The sequence below is a fragment of the Hemitrygon akajei genome, chromosome 12 (assembly GCF_048418815.1).
Source record: "Hemitrygon akajei chromosome 12, sHemAka1.3, whole genome shotgun sequence".
NCBI classification, from domain to species: Eukaryota; Metazoa; Chordata; class Chondrichthyes; order Myliobatiformes; family Dasyatidae; genus Hemitrygon; species Hemitrygon akajei.
The window spans coordinates 69344152-69368561 of NC_133135.1; the positions used below are offsets into that span (position 1 = coordinate 69344152).

The following is a 24410-nucleotide window of genomic DNA, read 5'->3' on the forward strand; positions in this document are numbered from 1 at the left end:
TCAAGGACAGTGATTCTCACCTCACTTCCGGAATTCAGCTTTTAGGTCCATGTTTGCATTATGAGATATGGAGGTGGATGATCCTGTGTTGGTGAACCAGCTGGTGAGTGGGTGTTATTCGAAGGCACCATTATTGGCATCTTCCACCAATTTGCTGGTGATACAGACTGATTGCACAGTGATTAAACGGATTAGATTTAGTCCTGCTTTTTAATGAAAGGGTATTATTGGGCGATTGTTCACATTGACAACTGTATTGAAATGATTCTGGAACAGCTTGGATGGCTCTGTAATAGATTTAATTTTTACTCTATACAAGCTGCATGATAAATCGTCTCATGTTCTTCTAATGTAATCATTTACATTGTTCTTTTCTTTTCACTCTTTAAAAGTAAAGGTATGTGACTCACAATGTGCAATGACACTGTAAAATGGATATTTTTTTGAACACTTATGTTGTTTAAGTGTCTAAAGCATGTTGTTGGCTTGGAGATGCAATATCAGAGATGAGAAGTGATAATTGGAATCTTCTTCTGCCCTAGTTGTCTTTGAAACCATTGCGCAAATGGGGTGGGTCATTATACATTCTATTAGCAATAGAGTTATTAGTCCCATGAATAACTGCATTCATTTTATGATGGACACATAAAAGATTCCAGAAACCTGATAAGTATTAAGAGATGTTAAAGTACAAAAAAATTATTGTCTTGATTTGACTGGAAGAGTACTTGAATAGAGTTACAGGTAGCATTATGTTCATTCATTACAAACCACTGTTGGAAGTCAAGCCAACTTGGTTACAAAAGTTTCTGAAGACTGGGATGAGAATATCAGTAACTTAATAAGTTTGAATTTCGATACCATTCTTGTATAAAATAATAAATATAATTTGGTTCGAGGTATTTTTGAAATCTGAAGGATTCTTGCATTTTCTCATCTCTTTAAAGTGATGGTGCCATTATCCTCAAATTATTTTTAATTAAACCTATTCTAAAGTTTACATGCTTAACAAAAGGAAGACCTAACAAATATCTCTGAATTGGATAACGTTAGCAGAATTGCTGCACCATCTACTGCTCAGTCCTTATAATCGCAGTGCATTTTTTTATTCAAACTGTGTGAATGGGACAACACACACAAGCTGCTGGAAGAACTCAGCAGATCGAGCTGTATCAATGGGAGGAAGAAAATTGCTCAATGATTCAGGGCAGCTTCTTCCCCTCTGCAGTCTGATTTCTGAATGGACATTAAACCCATGAACACTACCCCACTACATTTTTTTGCACCACTTCCTTAATTTAACTGTTTAATGTGTGTACTGTACTTCATGGTTTTTATGATTATGTATTGTAATGTACTGCTGCCACATAATAATAGATTTCACCTGATTCTGATTCTAATTACCTAGGGCTGAGTTTCTACCTGAAACATCAACAATTTTTTTTAGCCCACTGATGCTGCCTAATCTGCTGATTTCTTCAAGCAGATTGTGTGTTGCTCCAGATTCAAGTATTTGCAATCTCATGTCTCCATTGCGTGAATGGAAATTTAAATCTTTCTCTTCTGTAATATTCTGACAAGATTTTAGCACCAGTTTATGACAATTTATGATAAGTGTATTATCATTTAACAACACAGTCCAATAGGTTGCACTTTAGCCCAATCCCCAGCTCAAAAATATCCTATTTAATCCAATCCCCACTGCACTGGCTATGGGATACTGTAGAAAAACACCTAATAAAATGGCCACTGAGTGTATAGGCACAATAGTCAACAATTGCCTATTTCCTCAATTGGGCATTAATCTGCAGCAACAGCAAAAGATCCTTCAAATGCTTGATAAGGCACATGGACCAGGTATTCATGGTCAGGTGTAAAGTGAGAAAGTTTGGAAGTTAAGTATGCCACAATATTTACATTTTAGAAGAGATAGACAAAATGAAAAGGATTGGGATACCATTAGTAGAGAATAGGATAAAGTCAAGAGCCGGAAAAGTTCCACTGATATTAAATGAGAGCACATGATATTTATTGGTGTCTATCACTAAAGAAGCTGGTAAGTTAGATTTAGAGTTAGCTTCTTTACTGTTCACAGATGGGTAGAAGAGAAAGAACAGGACTAAATTTTTTGAGTTGGGAGGCTGATTAGCAGGGTGCTGTCAGGACCAGTGCAGTGACCTAACTAGTCACAATTTATATCACTGATTTAGATGAGAGGATCAAAGTTAGGTGGCTGTATGGAGAAATGAATGAATGGCCAAGCATACGGTAAATGAAGTATAATGTGAAAAGATGCAAGGTTATCTACTTTTATAGAAAAAAAATAGGAAGGTGATGTACGTATATTTTTAAAAAATGAGAGATTGAAAGGTATTAGTTTCAGAGGGCCCCAAGTTTTAAGTGTAAAGGGATCATTTAAAGCTAATAAGCATGCATGACAAACAATTATGAAGGGAAATAGTATTCTGGCCTATATTACAAGAAGATTTGAATAGAAGACACTGTATAAATCCCTGGTGAGATTGCATCTGTAATGCATTGTGCAGTTCGGTCTCCCAGAATAAGAAAGATATAAATTATAGCATGCACCAAAATATTTCCTGCAATAGTTATGAGTTGTCCTACAAGGAGGGATTAAGCAGATTGACTTTAGAAGAACGAAAGGTGATCTATTTTAAATGTATACAATTGTTTTGGACTTGAAAGGGTAATGCAGGTTTGCTATGTGTCTTGACTATGGTGTTTATTTTCAAAATAAAGAGATAACCATTCAGGACAGTGATTTGAAGATATTTCTAAACTTAGAAATGTGGATAATCTTTGGAATTTTGTGTGGAGTATTTGTATAATTACGACACAGATCATTTTTAGCTTTTAAAAGATTTGAGGTTAATGCAGGAAAGTGCTCTGAGGTAAAAATTCAATCATGACCTATTGAATGATAGGCATGGGAAGCCGACTACTGCTACTACTTCTCATGTTCATAGTAAGATTTTAACAGAAAAAAAATCAACTGTCATGCCCCACTGTAGCAGACAGTGGATATCACTGTGGAATGTATTGAGGACTGGACATTAGGGGAGAGGGAGAGGGAGGCATCGACAGGAGTGATATTGAGAAAAGAATTATGGAGACTGTAAGCAGGTGAACGTGAGGACCAGGGTGGAGAGCAGGGTTGCACTGAAGTTCTCAGAAGAAAAAAACAATTGGTACAGTTGTTCAGTGGGATTAGACATGGAGTTTGCAATACAGGTAATCAGTTGTGGGCAGAGTGGATGGATTTAAGGAGCCTGAGGATATTCTCCAGCAGCAGGAGCTGTGTCATAGAGAAGTTTGCACAGAAACAGGCCCTTCTGCCCATCTAGTCTATGTCAAAACCATTTAAACTGCCTACTCCCAATGACCTGCACCTGGACCATAGCCCCCCATATCCCTACTATCCATGTGTCTGTCCAAACTTTCCTTAAACTTTGAAGTCAAGCTTGCATGGACCACTTGTGCTGTCAACTAATTCTACACTCTCATGACCCTCTGAGTGAAGAAGTTTCTCCTCATGTTCCCCCTAAACTTCTCACCTTTCAACTTTAAGTCATGTGGAAGCATGTTCCTCAGATTCTCTAACAGGATAATCCAATCCTTCATGCTGAATCCTCCATTATATAACTTGACTAGGCAGGTAACTTTTTCATATAAAGCCTCTCAAATCAAAAGATTGACCTGGTATAATTTATGACACAAAAATTAATCTAGATACTAATAATAACCTTATCACTATTGTTTATTCCAAATGAGTCTTAAATCTACAAAGACAAATATATAGAATAAACCAGCTATTAATATATTAACAAAAGAAAATATTACCAAATTCTTTAGTAATTACAAAACACTTAAAAAGAGGTCTTAGTTTTGAGTGTTTATCATATGATTAAAAATAAAGTTTTATCACAGTGCCATATTCTGTATGTTCTGTCACTTTGTGTAAGTACTGCTCAGTTTAGTACAAGTTAAGGTAGAAAATCTTATTGTTATTTCTGGGGCAGCATGTTAGTGTAATGCTATTACACTGCCAGGGTGCAATTCCAGACGCTGTCTGTAAGGAGTTTATATGTTCTCCCCGTGACCACGTGGGTTTTTTCTGTACTCCAGATTCTTCCCACAACCTAAAGACATACGGCGAGGGTTAGTAAGTTGCGGGCACACTCTGTTGATGTCGGAAGGATGGCGACCTTGCGGGCTGCCCCCAGCATATCCATGGACTGTATTTGTTGTTGGTGCAAATGACGCCGTTCACTGGATATTTCGAGGTTTTGATGTAAATGTGACAAATAAAAATAATCTTTAATCAAGCTATCTTCCATGGATTTCTTCACCACAGAACGTCTTTAAGATTTATTTTCAATACCTTTTTTCACAAAGATTATAAATATGTTCTTTTATTATTTTAGTTTTCTTATAAAATTTAGTTCATCTATTGCAGCTTAGAATCAAAAGGAATCATGCAGAGTGGAAGCAGGTCCTTCTGTTAATGAAGACTACAACCATCAATACCTAGTTACACCAATCCTACGTCAATCCCATCTTATTTCTCTCCATATTCTATCACTCATGTAAACACTGAAGGCAATTTGAAGTGGCCAATTAACCTACTAACCCACAAGTCTTTGGTACATGGGAGGAAACTGGAACACCCAGAGGACAACCACCCTACAGGGAGAAAGTGCAAACCTTCTATAGGTCAGGACTGAACATAGGTCTCTTGAACTTGTTGGTGGTAATTCCAAAGAGGGTTCCTATAGCTTTTACTATTTTATATATTTAACGTTATCTAAGGCTGTGATGGTCTGGCACACACCAGTAAGTAGAGTCAGAGGCAGTGATGATGCAAATGTGGAAAATTTCAATGACAGCTTGAGTGCATTCTTCAGATAACCACATGTTGAGAGACCATTGTTGGCAGAGATAAAATAAGGAGTAAAGTTGAGGATAATGTAATGGAGATGGACTGGAATGTACAATTGAGATGCATAGTCAAAAAGGATAACATTGTCAATCATCTGAGGGATGCTGAAAAGGGCAAGGCAGGATAACACAACAAGTACTTTCACAGAAGAGTGCTAAACTGGGCATCCTTTGTGCAAAGGAGAGGGCAGAAATCCAATTAAAGGGATTTGAACAGAAATGATGGGGAAGGTGGGCATTGAGCTGTGGTAATCATATATATCATGACGTTTGATAGAAAAATACTTCCATTATGCCATGGAAGCCAAACGTGAGCTTTCCCTTATTAAGAATGGCTAATAGTGCAAACTTGCACGGTCACATTTAGATCAACTTCCTCATTATTGGCAATGAAGACTAATAATCATTTTTTTGACAGGTTTGTCCTAAGCTATGTCAGTTATCCTCAAAGAGTTTGCTTCATTTGTAATGGGTACTTTGTACGTATTATATTCTATGGTATAGTACGGGTTAACATTCAGTAACATTTTAGATAATCCGGTGGTGGAACAGCAAAAGGAAATTGGCATTCTGGGGTGATTTGATCTGCAAAAGACAGAATTGCCAAGCACGCGAGTACAACAACCCTCCTGAAGTCTAGTTGTAGTGCCTTCTCTAGTTACCAATGATAGAGACTCAGGCACAAGCAGCTGCATATTAATACTTATATGATTATCAGAAATCACTGAAACAATAATGAAAATGGTCCAAAATTGCATAATAGCCTTGAATGCAGAAAATTATTTCATCAGTGATATATTCTTACTCTAGACATTACAAGATTTTGATACATAATATTGCACATCATTGCACAAGGAAAATCTGCACTATAAAGAAAATATTACAAATCATACAAATATTTATAGTACTCAGTCTTGGCCAAGTCAGCAGACAAAATGTTAACCATTCTCCTGGTTGTTTTCTTCATCTTACGCGCAGCCTCGATTGCTCTGTCCAGATTTGTGTTCAGATGTGAAATCTGGATTGAGAAAAAACTGCCAATTAAAGTACTGAAATCACAGAATTTAGAAATTAAGCATGTATCTAAAATTTTCGATATGGATTCCTTTTACGTGGTAATAAGCAAGTTAAATGAGAAAATAAAAGTTCTGGAGCAAGTGATCAAGCCAAGGGTTCTATTTTACAAGCTATCTTGTCACATTGAGAGTGAAAGGTCCAACTCAATCAGCAATTGATTGTGAGCTCAGCATATAGTGCTACATCTAGAAGGAAAGGAGAGGGAGATAGCAATGAGCAGGATCCATGTACGTTTCCAACTTACATCTTTAATAGTCAACAGCTCAGGCCGAGACCTTTCTTCAGTCCTGACCAAAATATTGGCTGTTTATTTGTTTCCATAGATGCTGCCTGACCTCTATTTTGTGTGTTGCAATGCAAGAAAGAATCTGCAGAATAAAGGTAGGCCATCCAATTCACCACTTGTTTCTCTCTTTAGTATATCAAGATTGTGATCTAGTTGAGTCTACTATTAATTTGATACTGAGGAAGAACGTGACAAAATACTCGTCTTAAATAAGCAGGCAGTGTGCTTGTATTTTTAGCAAATGAACTATAGAGAAATGTATGATGCATATTGATGGATAGAATAAGGCTACCACATACTGGCCAGATAACTGGAGTTTAAAGGGGGCAAAGGAGCAAATCTTCAGATACGAATGACAATAATCACTGAAAGTAATGGCACAGGATACTAAGGTCTTAATTAAAACAACCCAAGCTATATAGTTCATTTCTAGAGAGATGCAGTTGAGTAGCACACATGTACATGGAGATTGTATTAGAGCACAGTTGAAGTAGTGGATGGTTCTGACCCACTTAGCAATAAAAGGATATAACAGCATGGGAGATGGTACAAAGAATATTCAAAAGGGTGTATCAAAACTGAGATTAATTTATTATGGAAGAGGGAGGAACATTTTCTATAGAAAGGAGAAAATAAAGGAATTAACTTTAGTATTTAAGTTAATGAAAGGGTTTAGTAAGGTAAATGTAAGGGAAGCATTCCATTCATGAGCCATATTTATCACTGGACATAATGGTAAGATAGCCACTAGAAATCAAATAAAGAAAACTTCTTCACCCAAAGATGGTAAGAATATACAATATATTACCATAAGAGCTTGAAGCAAAATATATATTGGCATTCCTTGGGTCATTTAGTTATATACAGTGTGACACTGATTAGGACCATCAAGTCCAAGTCAATGGTAAGTAACAGAAGTAGTACATAACCTAAGTCAATTTCCTAGGTGACTGCTCACATCAGTAGAGTTTAGGCTCCACATGGGTAGACATAACAATACTAATAACATGCTAATAAGAGATATGACCCAGAAACTAATCTGGGAACTGGCCTCTGGGAGCTAACTGGGTTTTTGAGGGATGACAAGTGAACTGTTCCTTTCAAAGGTCGTTGCCAAGAGGTACTCAAAAATCTTGCTTGAACATAAAATGCTGAAATTATAAAACATATACATGCTATTCTATCAATGAGGTGTAATGCCACTGAAATCTGTTTGTGGAACCCTTTGGTCATTGCTCATGTTGAAATGTGGTATGAAAGACAATGAGAGAGAAGCAAGGAAGTTATAGCAAAACTGAAAGGAACACTCGTGCAAAGGAGTTGAGCCACAAAGAAATGTCACAAACATTAGTGTGAAGCCTGATATCTTTACAGAAACAAATGGATCATTAAACACACACACACACACACACACACACACACACACACACACACACACACACACACACACACACACACACACACACACACACACATCATGGGATTGAGTTCAAGAGCAGTGAGGTAATGTCACAGCTATACAAAACCCTGGTCAGTCCCCACTTGGAGTACTGTGTTCAGTTCTGGTCACCTCACTTCAGGAAGGATGAGGATACTACAGAGAGTGCAGAGGAAGCTTCCAAGGATGTTGCCTGGATTGGAGAGTGTGCCTTATGAGAATAGGTTGTGTGAACTTGGCCTTTTCTCCTAGGAGTGACAGAGGATGAGAAGTGACCTGATAGAGGTGTATAAGATGATGACAGGCACTGGTCGTGTGGATAACCAGAGGCTTTTTCCCAGGGCAGAAATGGATAACACGAGGGGGCATAGTTTTAAGGTGCTTGGAAGTAAGTACAGAGGGGATGTCGGGGTAAGTTTTTCACACTGAGAATGGTGGGTGCGTAGAATGCACTGTCAGCGAGGGTGCTGGAGGTAGATACAATAGGGTCTTTAAAAGACTTTTAGATAGGTACAAGGAGCTTAGAAAAATAGAGGGCTATGCAGTAGGGTAATCCTAGGCAGCTTCTAGAGTAGGTTTCATGGCTGGCACAGCATTGTGGGTCAAAGGGTCTATAATGTTCTGTAGATTTCTATGTTCTATGTTCTAAATGCATGATGTAGTTAAGCCTACATACAAGGTCAGGAATCAAAAGGTTGAGCATGGCAGGACTAATGTTCTGAGTTGCACATATTCCAATGTACAGACTATTGTAGGGAAGGCGGATGAGCTTAGGGCATGGATCAGCAAGTGAAATTATGACAGTGTAGCCATTAGTGAGACTTGTATACAGGAGGAGCAGACTGGAGTTCAATGTTCCGGAGTTCCGTTGTTTTAGATATGATTGAGCAGGAGGCATGGCATTACTAGACAAGAAAATGTCACAGCAGTGCTCAGTCAGGACATATTAATGGGTTCATTTATAGACCACCTAACAGTCAAGAGGAACTTGAGGAGCAAATTCATAGAGAGGTCACAGACTGTTGGAAGAAACACATGGTTCTGATAGTAGGTGATTTTAACTTTCCACATATTGACTGGCACTCCTATACTGTAAAAAGGCTGGACTGGAAAAAGTTTGTCAAATGTGTTCAGGAAAGTTTCCTTAATCAGTACTTAGAGGTCCCAACTAGAGAGAGTGTGATTCTAGATCTCCTATTAAGGAACGAAACAGAAGTTTGTGTAGAGAAAACCTTGCATCTAGTGATTATTAATGTCATTTGTTTTAAGGTGATTATGGAAAAGGACAGGTCTATTTCTCAGGTTGAAATTCTGAATTGGAGAAAGGCTAATTTTGATGGTATTAGAAATGATCTGGCAAGTATGGATTTTTTTCTGGCAACTGGGAGGCCTTCAAAAGTGAAATTTTAAGAATACAGAGTTTGAATTGTATGTACCTGTCAGAATAAAAGGCAAGGACAACAGTTTTACGGAACCTTGGTTTGCAAGAGATATTGAGGCCCTGTTCAGAAATTGAAGGTGTATAGCAGGTATAGGCAGGCAGGAACAAATCAGGTACTTGAGGAGCATAATAAATGCAAGAGAACATTTAAGAAAGAAATCAGGAAGTCTAAAAGAAGACATGAGGTTCCTCTTGCAGACGAGGTGAAGTAGAGTCCTAGGAGGTTTTTTTCAGATATATTAAATGCAAAAGGATAGCAAGGGACAAAATTGGTCCTCTGGAAGATCAGAGTGGTAATCTATGTGTGGAACTGAAAGAGATGGGGAAGATCTTAAGTGGATTGTTTGCACCTGTATTTACCCAGAAGACGACACAGAGTCTATGTGAGGCAATGCAACAGCGAAGTCATGGACCCTATACAGTAGTAGTACATTACTCACCTCTGGAATACTGATGCTTTTGTCAATGCAATTTCTCGAAAAATACTTAGTGCTATAGATTTGGTTTGGTAAACACTGTAATCTTCTTTTGATTATTTCATATGAAGGTACATCATCATTTTTAGAAACCCTTGATATTGGTGAATAATCAATGGTAGATCTACAAGAAAGGTAAATTCCATTTGTAAAGTTTATAAAGTGGTATAATAGTCTGCTCATGGAGAAAATTATCTTTGTCTACTAGATTGTTAATGAAAATAATGCTATTCGTATTGTTTCAAGTCAAGTCAATTCAGTTATTCATATTGTTTCAAGTCAAGTCAGTTATTGTCATTTTGACCATAACTGCTGGTACAGTACACAGTAAAAACGAGACATTTTTCAGGACCATGAAGCAATACAAAAACTACACTGAACTACTTAAAAAACCACAAAAAAACTACACTAGAATACAGACCTACCCAGGACTGCATAAAGTGCACAAAAAAAAATGCAGGCATTAACCTATGAGAGAGTCAGAATCAGATGTATTATCACTGTCTTATTTAATGTGAAATTTGTTGTTTTGTGGCAGCAGAACATAAAAGACAAAAAAATATATAACTTACAAAAATACACTCACCTTACTGGTGAAATAGATTTTAACATTTCAGAATATTCATTTGCTGCAGTAGATGAAATACTGTCACCAGAAGTGTGCTCACTCCTACTTTGTCGTGAGGAACTCTCAGAGAAGTGTTCTGTGTAATAAATATAAAGATGATATATCCATATGTACTTCTAAATAATCTCAATATTGTTCAAATAATCATTTCAATAGATGTTCTCTAAATATCTGACTCTAATATTGAATATTTTTAAAAAAATTTAAATGTTTACTTTTTCAGTACTTTTCATGGTATTTAGATTTTGTTAGTGCAAAAGGTATCAACTAGGTGTACCTTAATCAAATCTGTGCTCTAAATTTACTTTGATCATATAGTTTCCTATTATTATACCAGCTGCAAGGCCAACAGCTATGAATGCAGTTAGTTGTGTTTTAAATCATTTTTGTATTAAATAATTGCCTTTTTAAATGGATTCAAAAGACTAAGATTTATTTAATTATGTATGTGTATAAGGTTTTAATTAATTTTTCAATCCAGCCATCGAGAGCGATCTTGGGAGTTAAAGACAAAACCGAACTCAAACTAGTTAAATATACACTGTTGTAAATTACAGAATTTGTGTTGAGGATAATGTGCTTCTGCTTTAGTTCTGTGGCTTCTCTAGTTCTGGAGCCCCCACCATGGGGTTCACAAACTCTGCTCCAGATGGAGTAGGTTCATGTATAGTTTAGGAGATGATACAATCCTTTTGCCATTTACGTTGAGCTATGTGTATTCCTGCCATATGGTCTTGTAGGTCTCACGTGGTTAATCCACCTGAAACATTTCTTGAAAAATGGATCACTTAATTATGGCTCAAATTCAGTGCTTTATGGTTAAAAAAAATCATTAATCCCAGTAATATTAAATAAACACTTGTGCTGTAACAATATGATCTCATTGGTAGGGTTGACATTTCCACAATGTTATTCTTTTGCGTACTCACTAAAGGGTATGATTTTGTTATGCAAAGAACTTGTGTTCCTTCTCCTTCTCTGCAAATTCTGTCCATTTGATGATGAGGACAAGCCTGTGCATGCAAAGAAATATATATCAATAATCACTCGACCGGGAAAAATGAATGAGGTATCTCCTTTCTACCGTTAAAAGTTGAGTCTGTATTCAGTTCCAACTCATAAAATATAAATATATCTGATAGAAGGTATGCCGAGAAACCAAGAGAATTTAGATAGATAAAGCAGATAGAAGAAGAGTGTTCGGGTTCATGCAAGCATGTACACTACCCTAATTGCTTCAGCTCTGCACAATACTGCAGGCCTAGCAGTTCAACTAGTTTAATCCCTAGAATTCCATTTCACTACTCTCTAGGTCTTATATTCCAAACAAGCCTTTTTGATAGTTTAGATGCAAGATGCAAGTGGCATATTTCAAGCATTTTGGGTGTGGTGGTAAAGTTTTTTCAACAAACAGTAATAAATCTAAAAAAAATGTATAAATATATAAATATCATGTGGTTAATCTAAAATTAAATTTCTCTTGAAAATCTGATGGCTTCACTCAGGCTCAAATTCATTGTATTATAGTGAAAAACAATAATCCCATTTCTATTAAAATAGCTATTCCAAGTTGTTGTTTCATGTCTGCAATGTTATTCTTTCTCACACTCATACAAGGTGTATTGTTGATGCATGTGAACTAAATATTCATTCTCCTTCTTTGCAACATATGCTTCCCATGGGAAACATTAAGAATTATACCCGGAGAACACAGGGCAGGATTGCTTTAGGTAATACAAGTATGTGAGTAATGATGACTGAGAAGCACACAGACACAGATTGCTTTAAAAACATCTACAAGAAAATTCACTATACCAGCCCCGTTTCCATCTTCTTGTTGAAGGGGTAAACCAAGATGCTAATCAAAGTTGAACAGAACAATGCCCTCCATGACAGGTCTAACTTTTCACGTAGGCAATCACTGAATGACACTTGTTACACTAACAAAGACCAGTGCACCAGCAGTGCTCCAAACTTCTGAAGTTTGTTTTGTCATTGCATCTGCAAATTTCATTTGTAAGGTTAGGATGGAAAATACTGACAACATTTCAGATGAAGGTATATCTAACCTATTAATGCTAAAGGAAACATTCTAACTGTGGGATAATATTTTCCCTTAGTGAATAGCTTACATCTTGATTGGCTGGTCCTACCAATTCTATACAATGATCCCTTGTGGCTTCTTCCAGCGTTTTGTAAGGACCTCTTTCGGTGGGGTCACTGCAATTGGCCATAACAAAAACGATGTGGTATTGCATTGTCTTATGCTGACAGGCTGCATTTTTGGATATAATGAGGAGAATGACAGAAAACTAGAGGAATGATCCAGATAACTTGAGGAGAAATGGCTCTTTCTAGCCTCACAATTCTATCGGAACAATTTGGGAATTGGTACACAATGAACTAGATATCTGGTCTGCTTCAGACCTTACAGATTAAGATTAGGTCAATAAATCCAACTCAACTCCTTTATTGTTATGGTCTAATTTATGAAGATAACTGTTCCCACAGCTCTTATTCATTTGTTCTCATATAAAAGTCACCTGCTTCCCTTGGCAACAATCATCTTCCAAGAAATAAGAGCAGCCTAATGAAAGGGGACAGCTAGCTGAGCTCTAACTAGAATGGCCTGATGGTCCATCAAGGCATAAAGACTTAGGAAGGCCTCTGTCTCCACGTGAGCAGTATGTGCTTCATCAGTTTCTGCTGCACCATGGGAGAGTTGACAGCAGGTGGCTCCAAGGAATATATCGCTTTCAGACTGGAAAAATTTTCTACTGATCTATTTTTTTTCTTTCTGTACTATCATGTATTCCATTGCACTGCTGCTGCTAAGTTAACAAATTTCACGACACATGTCGGTGATAATAAGCCTGATCCTGATTCTGACCTGAAACTACAACTACAACCTCCTCCCTCATGATCATTCACACCCTAAACACTCCTTGTGAGTCCGTGGGTGTAACTTATTGCATTTTGTGCTCCCGATACAGCCTCCTCTTCATTGGTGAGACCTGACATAGATAAGGGATTGCTTTGTCAAGCACTTGTTCAACCTTGGCAGTCTATAACCCTATTAAGATAGCAATAAGATTGAAAGAATGAGAACAATTATTACCTTCTTGTTTTTTTCTCTATAGATCTTACACAGGATACCATATATAAAGTATCCATAAATGTTTTACAGATAATTGAAAAAGAATAAAACATTTACGAATACTTGATGGTGAGCTGTACATTTGTCATCTATTGAATGAAATGTTTTCTTCCAAATGTTTTCTGTGCTTCCCCAGTTTTGGCCTCTTAAGCAACCCAACTTTAATCTGTGCACTATTACATCACTTGACAGCTGTACCTTCAGTGGCTCAGCCCTTTACATTTGGAATGCGCACACGATCTTCTTTACAGTTTTTGCTACCCTAAAATCTTCATCCAATTTTGCTTGAGATTTGCTATTTCCTGTTGCAGATCCATGATTTATTCACAGCAGAATAAGCAAATCAGCATACAGCATCTAAATACAGTTACTACATAACCTCATTAAAGCTACTACTCTTCACAAAATGAAAGTACAACTTAAAGATATATAGCTTGTGGACTCATTTTTACACCTGCCCACCTTAATTGTGTTTTTGCTCAATTAAAAGATTAAAAAGAATCAGCTAATAATAGGCACTCAGCCTATTAAAATGAATATCTTATAACGTATGTTGTCTGCCTTTATCAAAGGTAGTTGTAAGTTTTGAGTAAATGTTACCTTCATCTGACCAGGTGCCGTTTGATTTGTGGTTTCTGGAGTAAATTTGTTTATGGTGTGATGCTTTTATGAAACTTGGTTTTGAGTACACAGATGCTTCTGTGTCAGAAAAATAATCCATTCCATTGCCTTTATTGAAAATATAAGTTCATTTTACTGCTCACATATAAATTAGATAACAATAAAGTAACTCTTATTATGTATTTTAGAATGTGTGTAACATCTCTTTCACATGCAATAAATTATTATCTTTTACATCAGCACTACTTTTAACTGCATATAAACAGAAATTCTGGCCCTTTAGTCTTAAGAGTGAATACTTTAACAAGGTTGAAATTACTAAATAAGTGTCTGAAATCAATCAGTTCTCCTCAAATGCCATCAAGTTCTTCACAATGTTGAGAAATAATTAAGTAAACATAATATTGATTTTCATTAAATTACTACTTTCTGAGATTTGTGGAATCCGTTTTATCATATATTCAGAAATACGCAGAGTCAAATGTGAGGAGTGGCACTCTGAGAGGACAAACCAGAGTGGGTCTTACACAGTGAAGAGCAGGGTACTGAGGAGTGTATAGAACAGAGGGAACAGGGAATAAAGATCCAAAATTCCTTTAAAGTGGCATCACAGGTAGATAGGGTTGTAAAGAAAGCTTTTGGCACATTGGCCTTCATAAATCAATGTACTGAGTATAGGACAACACGAGGAAATCTGCAGATGCTGGAAATTCAAGCAACACATACACAAAATGCTGGTGGAACGTAGCAGGCCAGGCAGCATCTATAAGGAGAAGCGCTGTCGACGTTTCGGGCCGAGACCCTTCGTCAGGACTAACTGAAAGGAAAGATAGTAAGAGATTTGAAAGTAGGAGAGGGAGGGGAAAATACAAAATGATAGGAGAAGACCGGAGGGGGTGGGGTGAAGCTGAGAGCCAGAAAGGTGATTGGCGAAAGTGATACAGAGCTAGAGAAGGGAAAGGATCATGGGACGGGAGGCCTAGGGAGAAAGAAAGGGGGAGGAGAGCACCAGAGGGAGATGGAGAACAGGCAGAGTGATGGGCAGAGAGAGAAAGAAAAAAAGGAGGGGGAAAAAGAACAAAAAAAAACTAAATATATCAGGGATAGGGTAAGCAGGGGAGGGGCATGATGCACCATCAATAACTCACGCGGAGACTTAGGAAGTGAGATATCGGCTTTTATTGACTGGAAGAAAAAACAACACTACATCCTGGGAAAATGAGGGAGAGCAGCAGACCACAGTCGCCTTTATACAGGGGTCTGTGGGAGGAGCCACAGGAGCAGTCAGCAGGGTCTGTGGGAGGAGCCACAGGAGCAGTCAGACAGGTATATCTAGTTCACCACAGGGCATTAACTGAAGTTAGAGGTCAATGTTCATGCTATCAGATTGGAGGCTACCCAGCTGGTATATAAGGTGTTGTTCCTCCAACCTGAGTGTGGCTTCATCTTGACAGTAGAGGAGGCCATGGATAGACATATCAGAATGAGAATGGGACGTGGAATTAAAATGTGTGGCCACTGGGAGATCTTGCTTTCTCTGGCGGACCAAGCATAGGTGTTCAGTGAAACGGTCTCCCAGTCTGCGTCGGGTCTCACCAATATATCTCAGCTTCACCCCACCCCCTCCGGTTTTCTATCATTTCACATTTTCCACTCCTCCTCCTTCTTTCAAATCTCTTACTGCCTTTCCTTTCAGTTAATCCTGACGAAGGGTCTCGGCCCGAAACGTCGACAGTGCTTCTCCCTATAGATGTTGCCTGGCCTGCTGCATTCCACCAGCATTTTGTGTGTGTTGTTTATTGAGTATAGGAGTTTGGATGTTATCTTGAAGTTGGATGAGGCCTAATTTGGAGTACTGTGTCCAGTTCTGGTCACCTATCTACAGGAAAGATATGAATAAAATTGAAAGAGTGCAAAGAAAATTTACAAGGACGTTGCTGGGATTTGAGAACCTGAGATATAGGAAGAGGTTGAAAAGGTTTGGATTTTATTCCCTGGAGCATAGGAGAATGAGGGGAGATTTGATAGAAGTATACAAAAATATGAGAGGTATAGATAAGGTAAATCCAAGCAGGCTTTTTCCACTAAAGCTGGGTGACACTAGAACTAGAGGTTAAAGGTGAAAGGTGAAATATTTAAGGGGAACATGAGGGGGAATTACTTCATTCAGAAGATAGTGAAAATGTGAAACAAACTACCAGCGGAAGTGGTGGACGTGGGTTTGATTTCAACATTTAAGAGAAGAAGTTTGAATAAGTACATGGATGGGAGAGGTATGGAGGGATATAGTCCAGGTGCAGGACAATGGGACTAGGTAAGGTAATTGTTCAGCATGGACTGTGATGTGGTGTTTTATGACTCTGTGTGATAAAAATGTAGCATATTTAAGCACTAAAATAACAAAAGAAAAAGCTGAAAACAATGAGCAGATCAAACAGCATCTGTGGATAAGAAAACCAAATTAACATTCCAGATTGAAGACTCTTTGTCTTGAACCTGGAACATTAATTCTCTTTCTCTTTTCACAGATCCTGCTGGATCTGTTAAGAGTTTTCATTATTTTCTGTTTTAACTTTTAATTTATTTTTCTGGCTTTGCAGTTTTAAAAATTTTTAACACTTACATAGTTCAGCATCTGAAGCATCATCACCTGATTGTAGCCAAGTAGAATGCCTTCGTTTATGGTCTTTTAAACTATTGTTCATTAATTTAGCATGTTCCACACTTTCACCATTGAAAGAAAAAGGACATGAACATAAAACAGAAGTAAAGAACTTAATATATATCTTAATATTAAACATTTAATAATCAAAATATTAACCAAAAAGCTATTCTAAAACTATTCCATTGTATCAATAATTTTCATCTTTGGATTGTTCATATACAATTATATTTTTTAATAAAAACAAAGAAATATGAATAATGATTTTACCTTCTGGATGAAGTTTTCTTTCTATGACATGGTGTGATACTGTAGCTTTGTTTCTGTAACACAGATTCAAAAGCCTTTTTTGTCTTGGGATCATTGGAAAACTGAGAGGGATTTTCCTCCAATTTTTGCTTGAGTTTTGCAACTTCAAGTTGCAGTTCCATGATTTCTTCACTTAAACAGAACAATAAGTAAATCAGTATACTGTATCGAAATGTAGTCCTTGCGCGACCTCATTAAAAGTATTATACTTCATACGTATATTTGAAAACTGTTTCATTTGTAAACTTCTGTCCACCTTAACTGTGTTTGTGCTCAACTAAGAAAGCAAAATGAACTCACCTACAAGAATTGCAGTTAGCACAGTAGAATTATAAAATCATAAGGTAAGCATCACAAAGATGATCAGACCCTTCATATTTCATTCATTCAGTAAAATTTAATTCATTCTTAAATGATTCTTGTTGTTTCTTCCTACAGCTCAGCTCTGATCTATTCTTGCTGTCAGTAGCTTAATGCAGGAATTAAAAGCAACTTTTCTGAATCAGGTCCTAATTTGCTCTATTAAACGGGTATCTTCTTTGCCCAATGTACACAATTAGATTTATTCATTTCTTTCATGAATTTTTATTTCAATATAATAACTTCTTCTACATGTCTGTACCAGGCTGAGATTCTGAGTCTTTTCAATCTTTAGTAATAGAGATTAATCCTATACACACAACTTTTAATGTTAGAGTGGTTCCCATGCCCCTCGAGATCCATTATTGAAAAGTAAGCAGACACTACTAGAACCATCTTGGTCAATATCTGTTTGCTTTAAAAGTATTCCACTTTAGTTGACATATTAAAAGTTCAATCAACTTGATTCTTTAGCATCTTGATATATTTCAACAATGTTCATAGAGTATATACTTCAAAATTTTCACCCTTTTTGTCTGCAATATATTTTATCTGTAATTGTTCAACCCCACCAATGTATCTTATTTAATTCACCCGATTGTTTTTAAACAGACTATGAAGTACTACTCTGCTTAACTTGGTGCCAATTTGATTACTTTGCATTGACTATTTGAGGTTATTGTTGTTCAATACAAATACCAGTATTCCCACTGCTGAATCTTATGCACAATTCCCCACATGGCTTCCTTTTCTCTCTCCAAGCAATCTCTCATACATTCTTGGCTTTTCACTGAACTTACAATACCAATAGGTAGCTAAATTTCACATGGCAATGCGTCCTTGTGTTAGAGGCTGTACTTAGACTCTGGATTGTTAATTATTTTTGCACATGAAAATACAAATATAGTTACTCAAATACACATAGATTCAACTTGTGCACAGCACATTCAATCAGTTCAATGTTTCCTCAAATAATGCTATGCTCAAACTAATTTATGTGATGTATAAATTGATACAATAATAACACATTTGCTTTTCTGTGAAAGGATATATGCCTGTTAATGTGTAGAGTATGTGCACTAAATTCTAGATAATAATTGTATTTAGATTCCTGTTTTCATAGTTTAGTTAGTAATCAATAGAGAATGCTTCAGTTTTGCATAACTTTAAATAAATGTGGCTATTCAATATGAATTTGTATTTGGAAATCACAACAGCAAGTTAATTATATTAATTTAATCAATCAATTAAGATTTTCCACTTTAATTTAATTACTTCTACTGTAACAACTTTATTGGGCCACTGTATCACTAACCCAGGAATCCTTACAGGAAATGAAAATTGAAGTGACTGATATTTTTATTTATTTGGCATAGTACAAATGTATCGGTAAATATATTTTATATCATGCCTTTTACAGTTCAATGGTAAACATAGTTGATCAAGTTGAATTTTAAATTCAGATAAAATCCCACTTACTTTCTTGCAGAACCTGGCTGAGATAAACTTTCATTTTCATCTGTGTCACAGGTAGTCTGCTGTAGAGATATTCTAGATGTGCACTGTTGAGGGTCTGGCAATGGTATGTGATCATCTGAGCACTCAGTAAGAAAATCCAGTTGTAGGAACGCTTCTACAGTAATGATTTAAAATACAATGCAACTGATTTCCAGTTCAGTAATGTAATAAAAGTTTTTTTAATGCTAGCTAATATAATACTGAAAAAAGCTGGCATACTGATGCACCACAAAGGATATGAAAATGTTGTTGCTGATGATCCTTAGGACTTTTCCACTCTTCATATTACTATTCTTGTATCATGTAGAAGATCAAATAATCTAATTGTCTATGCCGCCATTGTGATGAATATGATTCATTCACTACTTGTTTTTGTTATGTTAGTTTCATTCATTAAGCTTGAAAATCAACAGCTTCTTTAAAACAAAAGTGGGATTAGAGCTCCATCACAAAAAATGAAAATATTACAAATAACTAGAGTGTATTTGCTAATGCAATAATAAAATTATTTAACATTAAATCACTATATTTTGCAGTGTTAACATATTAAAGTTTTAACAATTTGTAATTGTAAGATCCTCTTTAAAGAAAATATACAAAAAAAAACAACAGGGAATTCTGTTGAAGTTATATTAATCAATTTAAACTTTGTACCCAACATCAGCAGACAGACTAATTAACAACACATTAAAAATGTTAACAAGTTTTGATCATCTAATCAAAACATTAACCTTTTATGCCCTTTACCTGGTTGTGTTGGAGATTCAGTCACACCGGTGATGGATTTATGCCAGTTGAATGGAGTACCACAGCCCAAAGGACCAGCCATCTGAAGTAACTGCCTTACTTTATTATCGCCCAATTCATTTATATTTGCATCTGTGTGCACGGATGGAGGCTCCCCGTTTGCATTGCATAATTCTGATTTAGAGGAAAGCATATGTTCACCAAGGCCCGAGTTTCTGAATAGAATATGAAAAGGTGTTTTAAAAAGTTTAGCATGTAATTGATTTTATACTACTAAAAAGCTTATTGTACATTATGCATTAATCTAGACCTTCCAATTATTTTACTTAAGAAAAGGCTTATTTTACTGTTGTCTGTGAAACCTACATTTTTCTATATTCTTGGCTCTTTGCCAGTTTTAAACTGGATTGAGGCAAGGTAATGTTCTTGCAATGCAAAGGTATTTCAACTGGACTACCCTTTCCAAATCACCAAGTCAGTTATCAGCGTTGCTTGGATGGCCCCACATCCATGAAAGCTGGTCTTGTCCTGCCAAATCTTTTCCTTCCATTAGAAATTTGGATAGATACATGAATGGGACGGGTACAGTGGGCTACGTCCAGTTTCAGGTTGATAGGTCTAGGAAGATTAATATTTCAAAAGGTTCAAAGGATCATTTATTATCAAAGTATACAACTCTGAAATTCTTCTTGGCATGGTCTAGATGGACCAAAGGGCCTGTTTCTGTGCTGTGGTGTTCTATGTCTCTATGGCTCTAGTCTTGCTTTTTCTGTCTCCTATGACACAGCATTCAGCAACACCAAACTAATCCAAAGGACCAATGAGCTACCTCAGAAAGATTGACATACCAGTTCAGAAAAGTAGAATTAGATTGTGCTTGAAATTTGGAAGAAATTGGTACATTTGGCTTCTGACAGGCAACATATCAGTGTTAATCTTAAATACAAGGCCAGGACTTCATCCTGAACTCACTGCCATTCAGAATATTTGATTGATAGTGATAGTTTGGAATCTTTAGAGGAGTATAAATCACTAAAAGGTGATGCAAAATTACAAGTAATGAAATGTTAATCAAAGTTGGCTTTAATTCAGAAGAAACAGAATTAGAATCAGATTTATTATTTCTGACATATGATGTGAAATTTGTTGTTTTGTGGCTGCAGTACAGTGCAAAGACATAAAATCTAAACAAAAATCCAAAAAGTTATCAATTTTAAAAAGTTGCTGCTTTCAGTTTTTTGGCCAGACCTCATCTGGAGTAAAGTCTTTGATTGTAGACACAGCCTCAGGAAAAATATATTAGCTCTGCAAACTTCTTTGGATACTAACAGGGTTTATTTGGTTAAATAAACGTGCATTATGTTCTACTGAGGACTAGTAAAAATATGATTAATTTAGGTAGTTTATAAAATGACAAAACAACTCAAAGGGTGCTAATAGGATAAGTATTTCCTCTTCAGGTGGCAACCAGTTTAAAAGATATTATGTTACAATTTGAGCTGTCATTGTTAGCAAATAGTAATGACGATTAGAACTCACTTTCCTCAAATCAGAGGATCCTAGACCAATTAATATATTCAAATAGTGACTGAAAGATGTTTGTTAGATACTAATATTTATATTGAACAAAGAAGAGTGAATGGAATTCAATTAAAGATGTGACACTACCTGATAATGAAATAGAACAAACTGGAAAGACTGTTTGTCCTAATTTTAGAAATAGGAAAAGAAATAATTCACTCACCTTTGATACCTTTCATACATAAAATTCTATTGACTCCTGACTTGAATATACTCAATAACTAAACATTCACAGTGCCCTTTGGACAATGATTTCTAAGATACACCACCGTCTGGATTAATGAATATTTTTTCTTATTTCAATCTTTAATGGCTGATCCTTTGATTTGAATCTCTAGTTACAGGCATCCCAGTCAGAGGAAATAAGCACATTTTAACAAGATCATCTTTCATGCTTCTAAAATAAAGAATGTCCAGTTTGATTAATCATGTTGATAAACAACACGGCTGCCATCTCAGGAATCAATCTTGTCTCTCACAACTACAATACTTTTCGCAATTATTAATAAAAATGTTCCATTCACATATATGTTCATATTCAAAATTGTATTGCACCTGAGACTTCAAAATCTTTCCATAAGTGCTCAGGAAGGTAAGGTAGGTTGTCAGGAAGATTGTTTAACTTTGAAATCAATGCAGGCAGTTATTTTGTTAAATTGTTAACATAATATATTCTACAGATTAATGATCATGATTACAATCACTTGATGTCAGTGATAATAAATCTGACTCTGATTCTGTAGTCAGTAATCGACTGGGTCAGATTGACTCTTTAAATATACAATGTTACGGGAAATATTGGCAATTGCAGATGATTTCTTCAGAGCGCCAATACTCTTCAAAACTTCTTGTTACTCTTTTATATTTACACATAATGTTTTCAAAGTTCAAAGTAAAAGTACCTACATGTCACCATATGGAACACTGAGATTCATTTCATTTTTTTGTGGGCATTTTCAGTAAGTACAAGAAACACAATAGAATCGATGAAAGACCGCACCCAACAGAGTAAAAAGACAACCAATGTGCAAAAGACAACAAACTGAGCAAGTACAATAAAGAAATAACAATAATAATAAATAAACAAGCAATAACTATCGAGAACATGAGATGAAGGGTCCTTGAAAGTGAGTCCATAGGTTGTGGGAACAGTTCAGTGATGGGGTAGGTGAAACCGAGTGAAGTTATCTCATCTGGTTCAACAGCGTGATGGTTGAGGGGTAATAACTGTTCCTGAATCTGGTGGTGTGGGTCCTGAGGCTCCTGTACCTCCTACCTGAAGGCAGCAGCAAGAAGAGAGCAAGTCCTGGATGGTGGGGGTTTGGGTCACTTCATAAATTTCTTGGATATCTGGTGTTCTAACCGAGTTGAGTAATAAAACCAGAGAGATGAATTCTAATTGTCATTAATAATTATCATTTTAACCAAGAAATTATATCACATTAAAACCATAGTGAAAATCTTGATTTACAGCTTGCCAGAGTAAAATTCAAGTTTTATTCAAAATAGATTCAATGTTAATACAAATGTGAAATATTGATGGAAGCAGAAATCTAAAATTTAATCAAAAGTGCTAGAAATACTAGCATTTACAGAAAGTTTGTTGATTCTTTCATTATACATCGAACACTTAGTTGCATTTTATTTGGTTGTAGATCTGATAATTGTATAAATACCTTTCCATTTGTGGTTGCTCGGAATTCAATGTGTGTGTAATGGTAGGTCTGCTGCTTTCCAATGTACTATCCCCTCTGTCAGGGATGAGCATCTGCTGCTATCAGCGGAATATATAAAATTATATATCAGTTAAACACAAGAATTATTTAAAATTTACTTTATTTTATAAGACATCAGCGGAAAGTAGGTCACAATTGATGAGAAGATTATCATTAACATGTCATTGATTTTGCCTGTGAGAAGGGAGTGTGCATTAAATTCGACACAAACAAAAGGAGTGAGGCCACTACGTGTCAAGGAATGCATTTAATGAGAACTGGGGCCTACACATGCAATAGCTGATCATTGGCAGATTCTCTCACAATTTGACTTTTTAAACAAAAACCATAAACAAAGCATGGTAAATTTGTAACTTTCTAATAGATCCTTCAGAGGAATCTAGAAATCATTAATGCATGTCATTCACCTGCTTTCTCAGTTATGGCCAGTGTCCATTTACAAAATCATCTATTTAAGTGCTATTCATCTTTAATAACAGTTCAGACAGTGACTCAACAGTGAAATAATAACTTGTCTATTCTCTTCATAGATGCTCCCTCAACTGCTGCTTGCTATATTTTCTGCTTGTGTTTAATAACTTACAGGTGTTTCATACAGAAGAGAGAGGGGACAGATTTAATAGGAACCTGAGAGGCACTTTTCACCTAAACAGCGGTCAGTATGTGGAATGAGTTGTCAGAGGAAGTGGTTGAGGTAGAGAAACTAACAACATTTAAAAGATATTTGGACAGGTACTTCGATAGGAAAGGTTTAGAGGGGTATGGGCCGAATGGGAGTAATTAATGGGAGTCTTGGTCAAGCTGGACCAGTTGGTTCAAAGGGCCCATCCCCATGCTGTATAACTATCACATAGAGTTCACAGACCTCCATTGTCTTTGTGCTAGCTATTCATGGCTGCAAGGACTCTAAGAATTTATTTTTAACAAGATTCTTGGCCATTAGTTGGTGAGTCTCAGAAGTTTTTTAGAACAGAGATGAAGAGGAATTTCTTTAGCCAAAGGGTGATGAATCTGCATTTTTTTTCATATGTAGATCAAAACATATAATGAAATATGTCATTTATGTTAACCTAAGGATGTGCTGGAAGAAGCCTGCAAGTGTCACCACACATTCTGGCATCAACATAACATGCCCACATTGCCACAGGCAGCTTTGGAGGTCAGGTCACTGGGTATATTTAATACGGACATTGATAGGTTCTTGATTACTCAAGGCGAAGGTCACAGGAGAAGGCAGGAGAATGGGATTGAGAGGGAGAATAAATCAGCCATGATTGAATGACAGTGCAAATTCAATGGGCTGAATGGCCTAATTCTGCTCTGTGCTATAGCCTAAAATGAAGATAAACAGAATGCATAAAAGTCTTGAGGGAAATATGTATTCCCTGCATTCAGTTTTGGATTCTGTGACAAA

At 36.4% G+C, this 24410-nt stretch overlaps 1 protein-coding gene across 1 annotated transcript in view; it reads right to left on the bottom strand.

Annotated features, from left to right (window-relative positions):
- Window positions 1-3777: 3777 nt before the first annotated feature.
- The window catches only part of LOC140737183 (uncharacterized), a 42126-nt gene continuing 21493 nt past the window's right edge, over window positions 3778-24410 (bottom strand). The window contains exons 13-22 of the mRNA XM_073063421.1: window positions 22937-23034; window positions 19680-19894; window positions 18894-19047; window positions 17016-17186; window positions 16707-16807; window positions 14063-14191; window positions 11235-11318; window positions 10264-10381; window positions 9642-9801; window positions 3778-5977 (exon numbers count right to left, since the gene is read on the bottom strand). Of these exons, the coding sequence (XP_072919522.1) occupies window positions 5840-5977; window positions 9642-9801; window positions 10264-10381; window positions 11235-11318; window positions 14063-14191; window positions 16707-16807; window positions 17016-17186; window positions 18894-19047; window positions 19680-19894; window positions 22937-23034 (1368 nt within the window). The 3' untranslated portion in view covers window positions 3778-5839. The remainder of the gene's footprint in view (window positions 5978-9641; window positions 9802-10263; window positions 10382-11234; window positions 11319-14062; window positions 14192-16706; window positions 16808-17015; window positions 17187-18893; window positions 19048-19679; window positions 19895-22936; window positions 23035-24410) is intronic.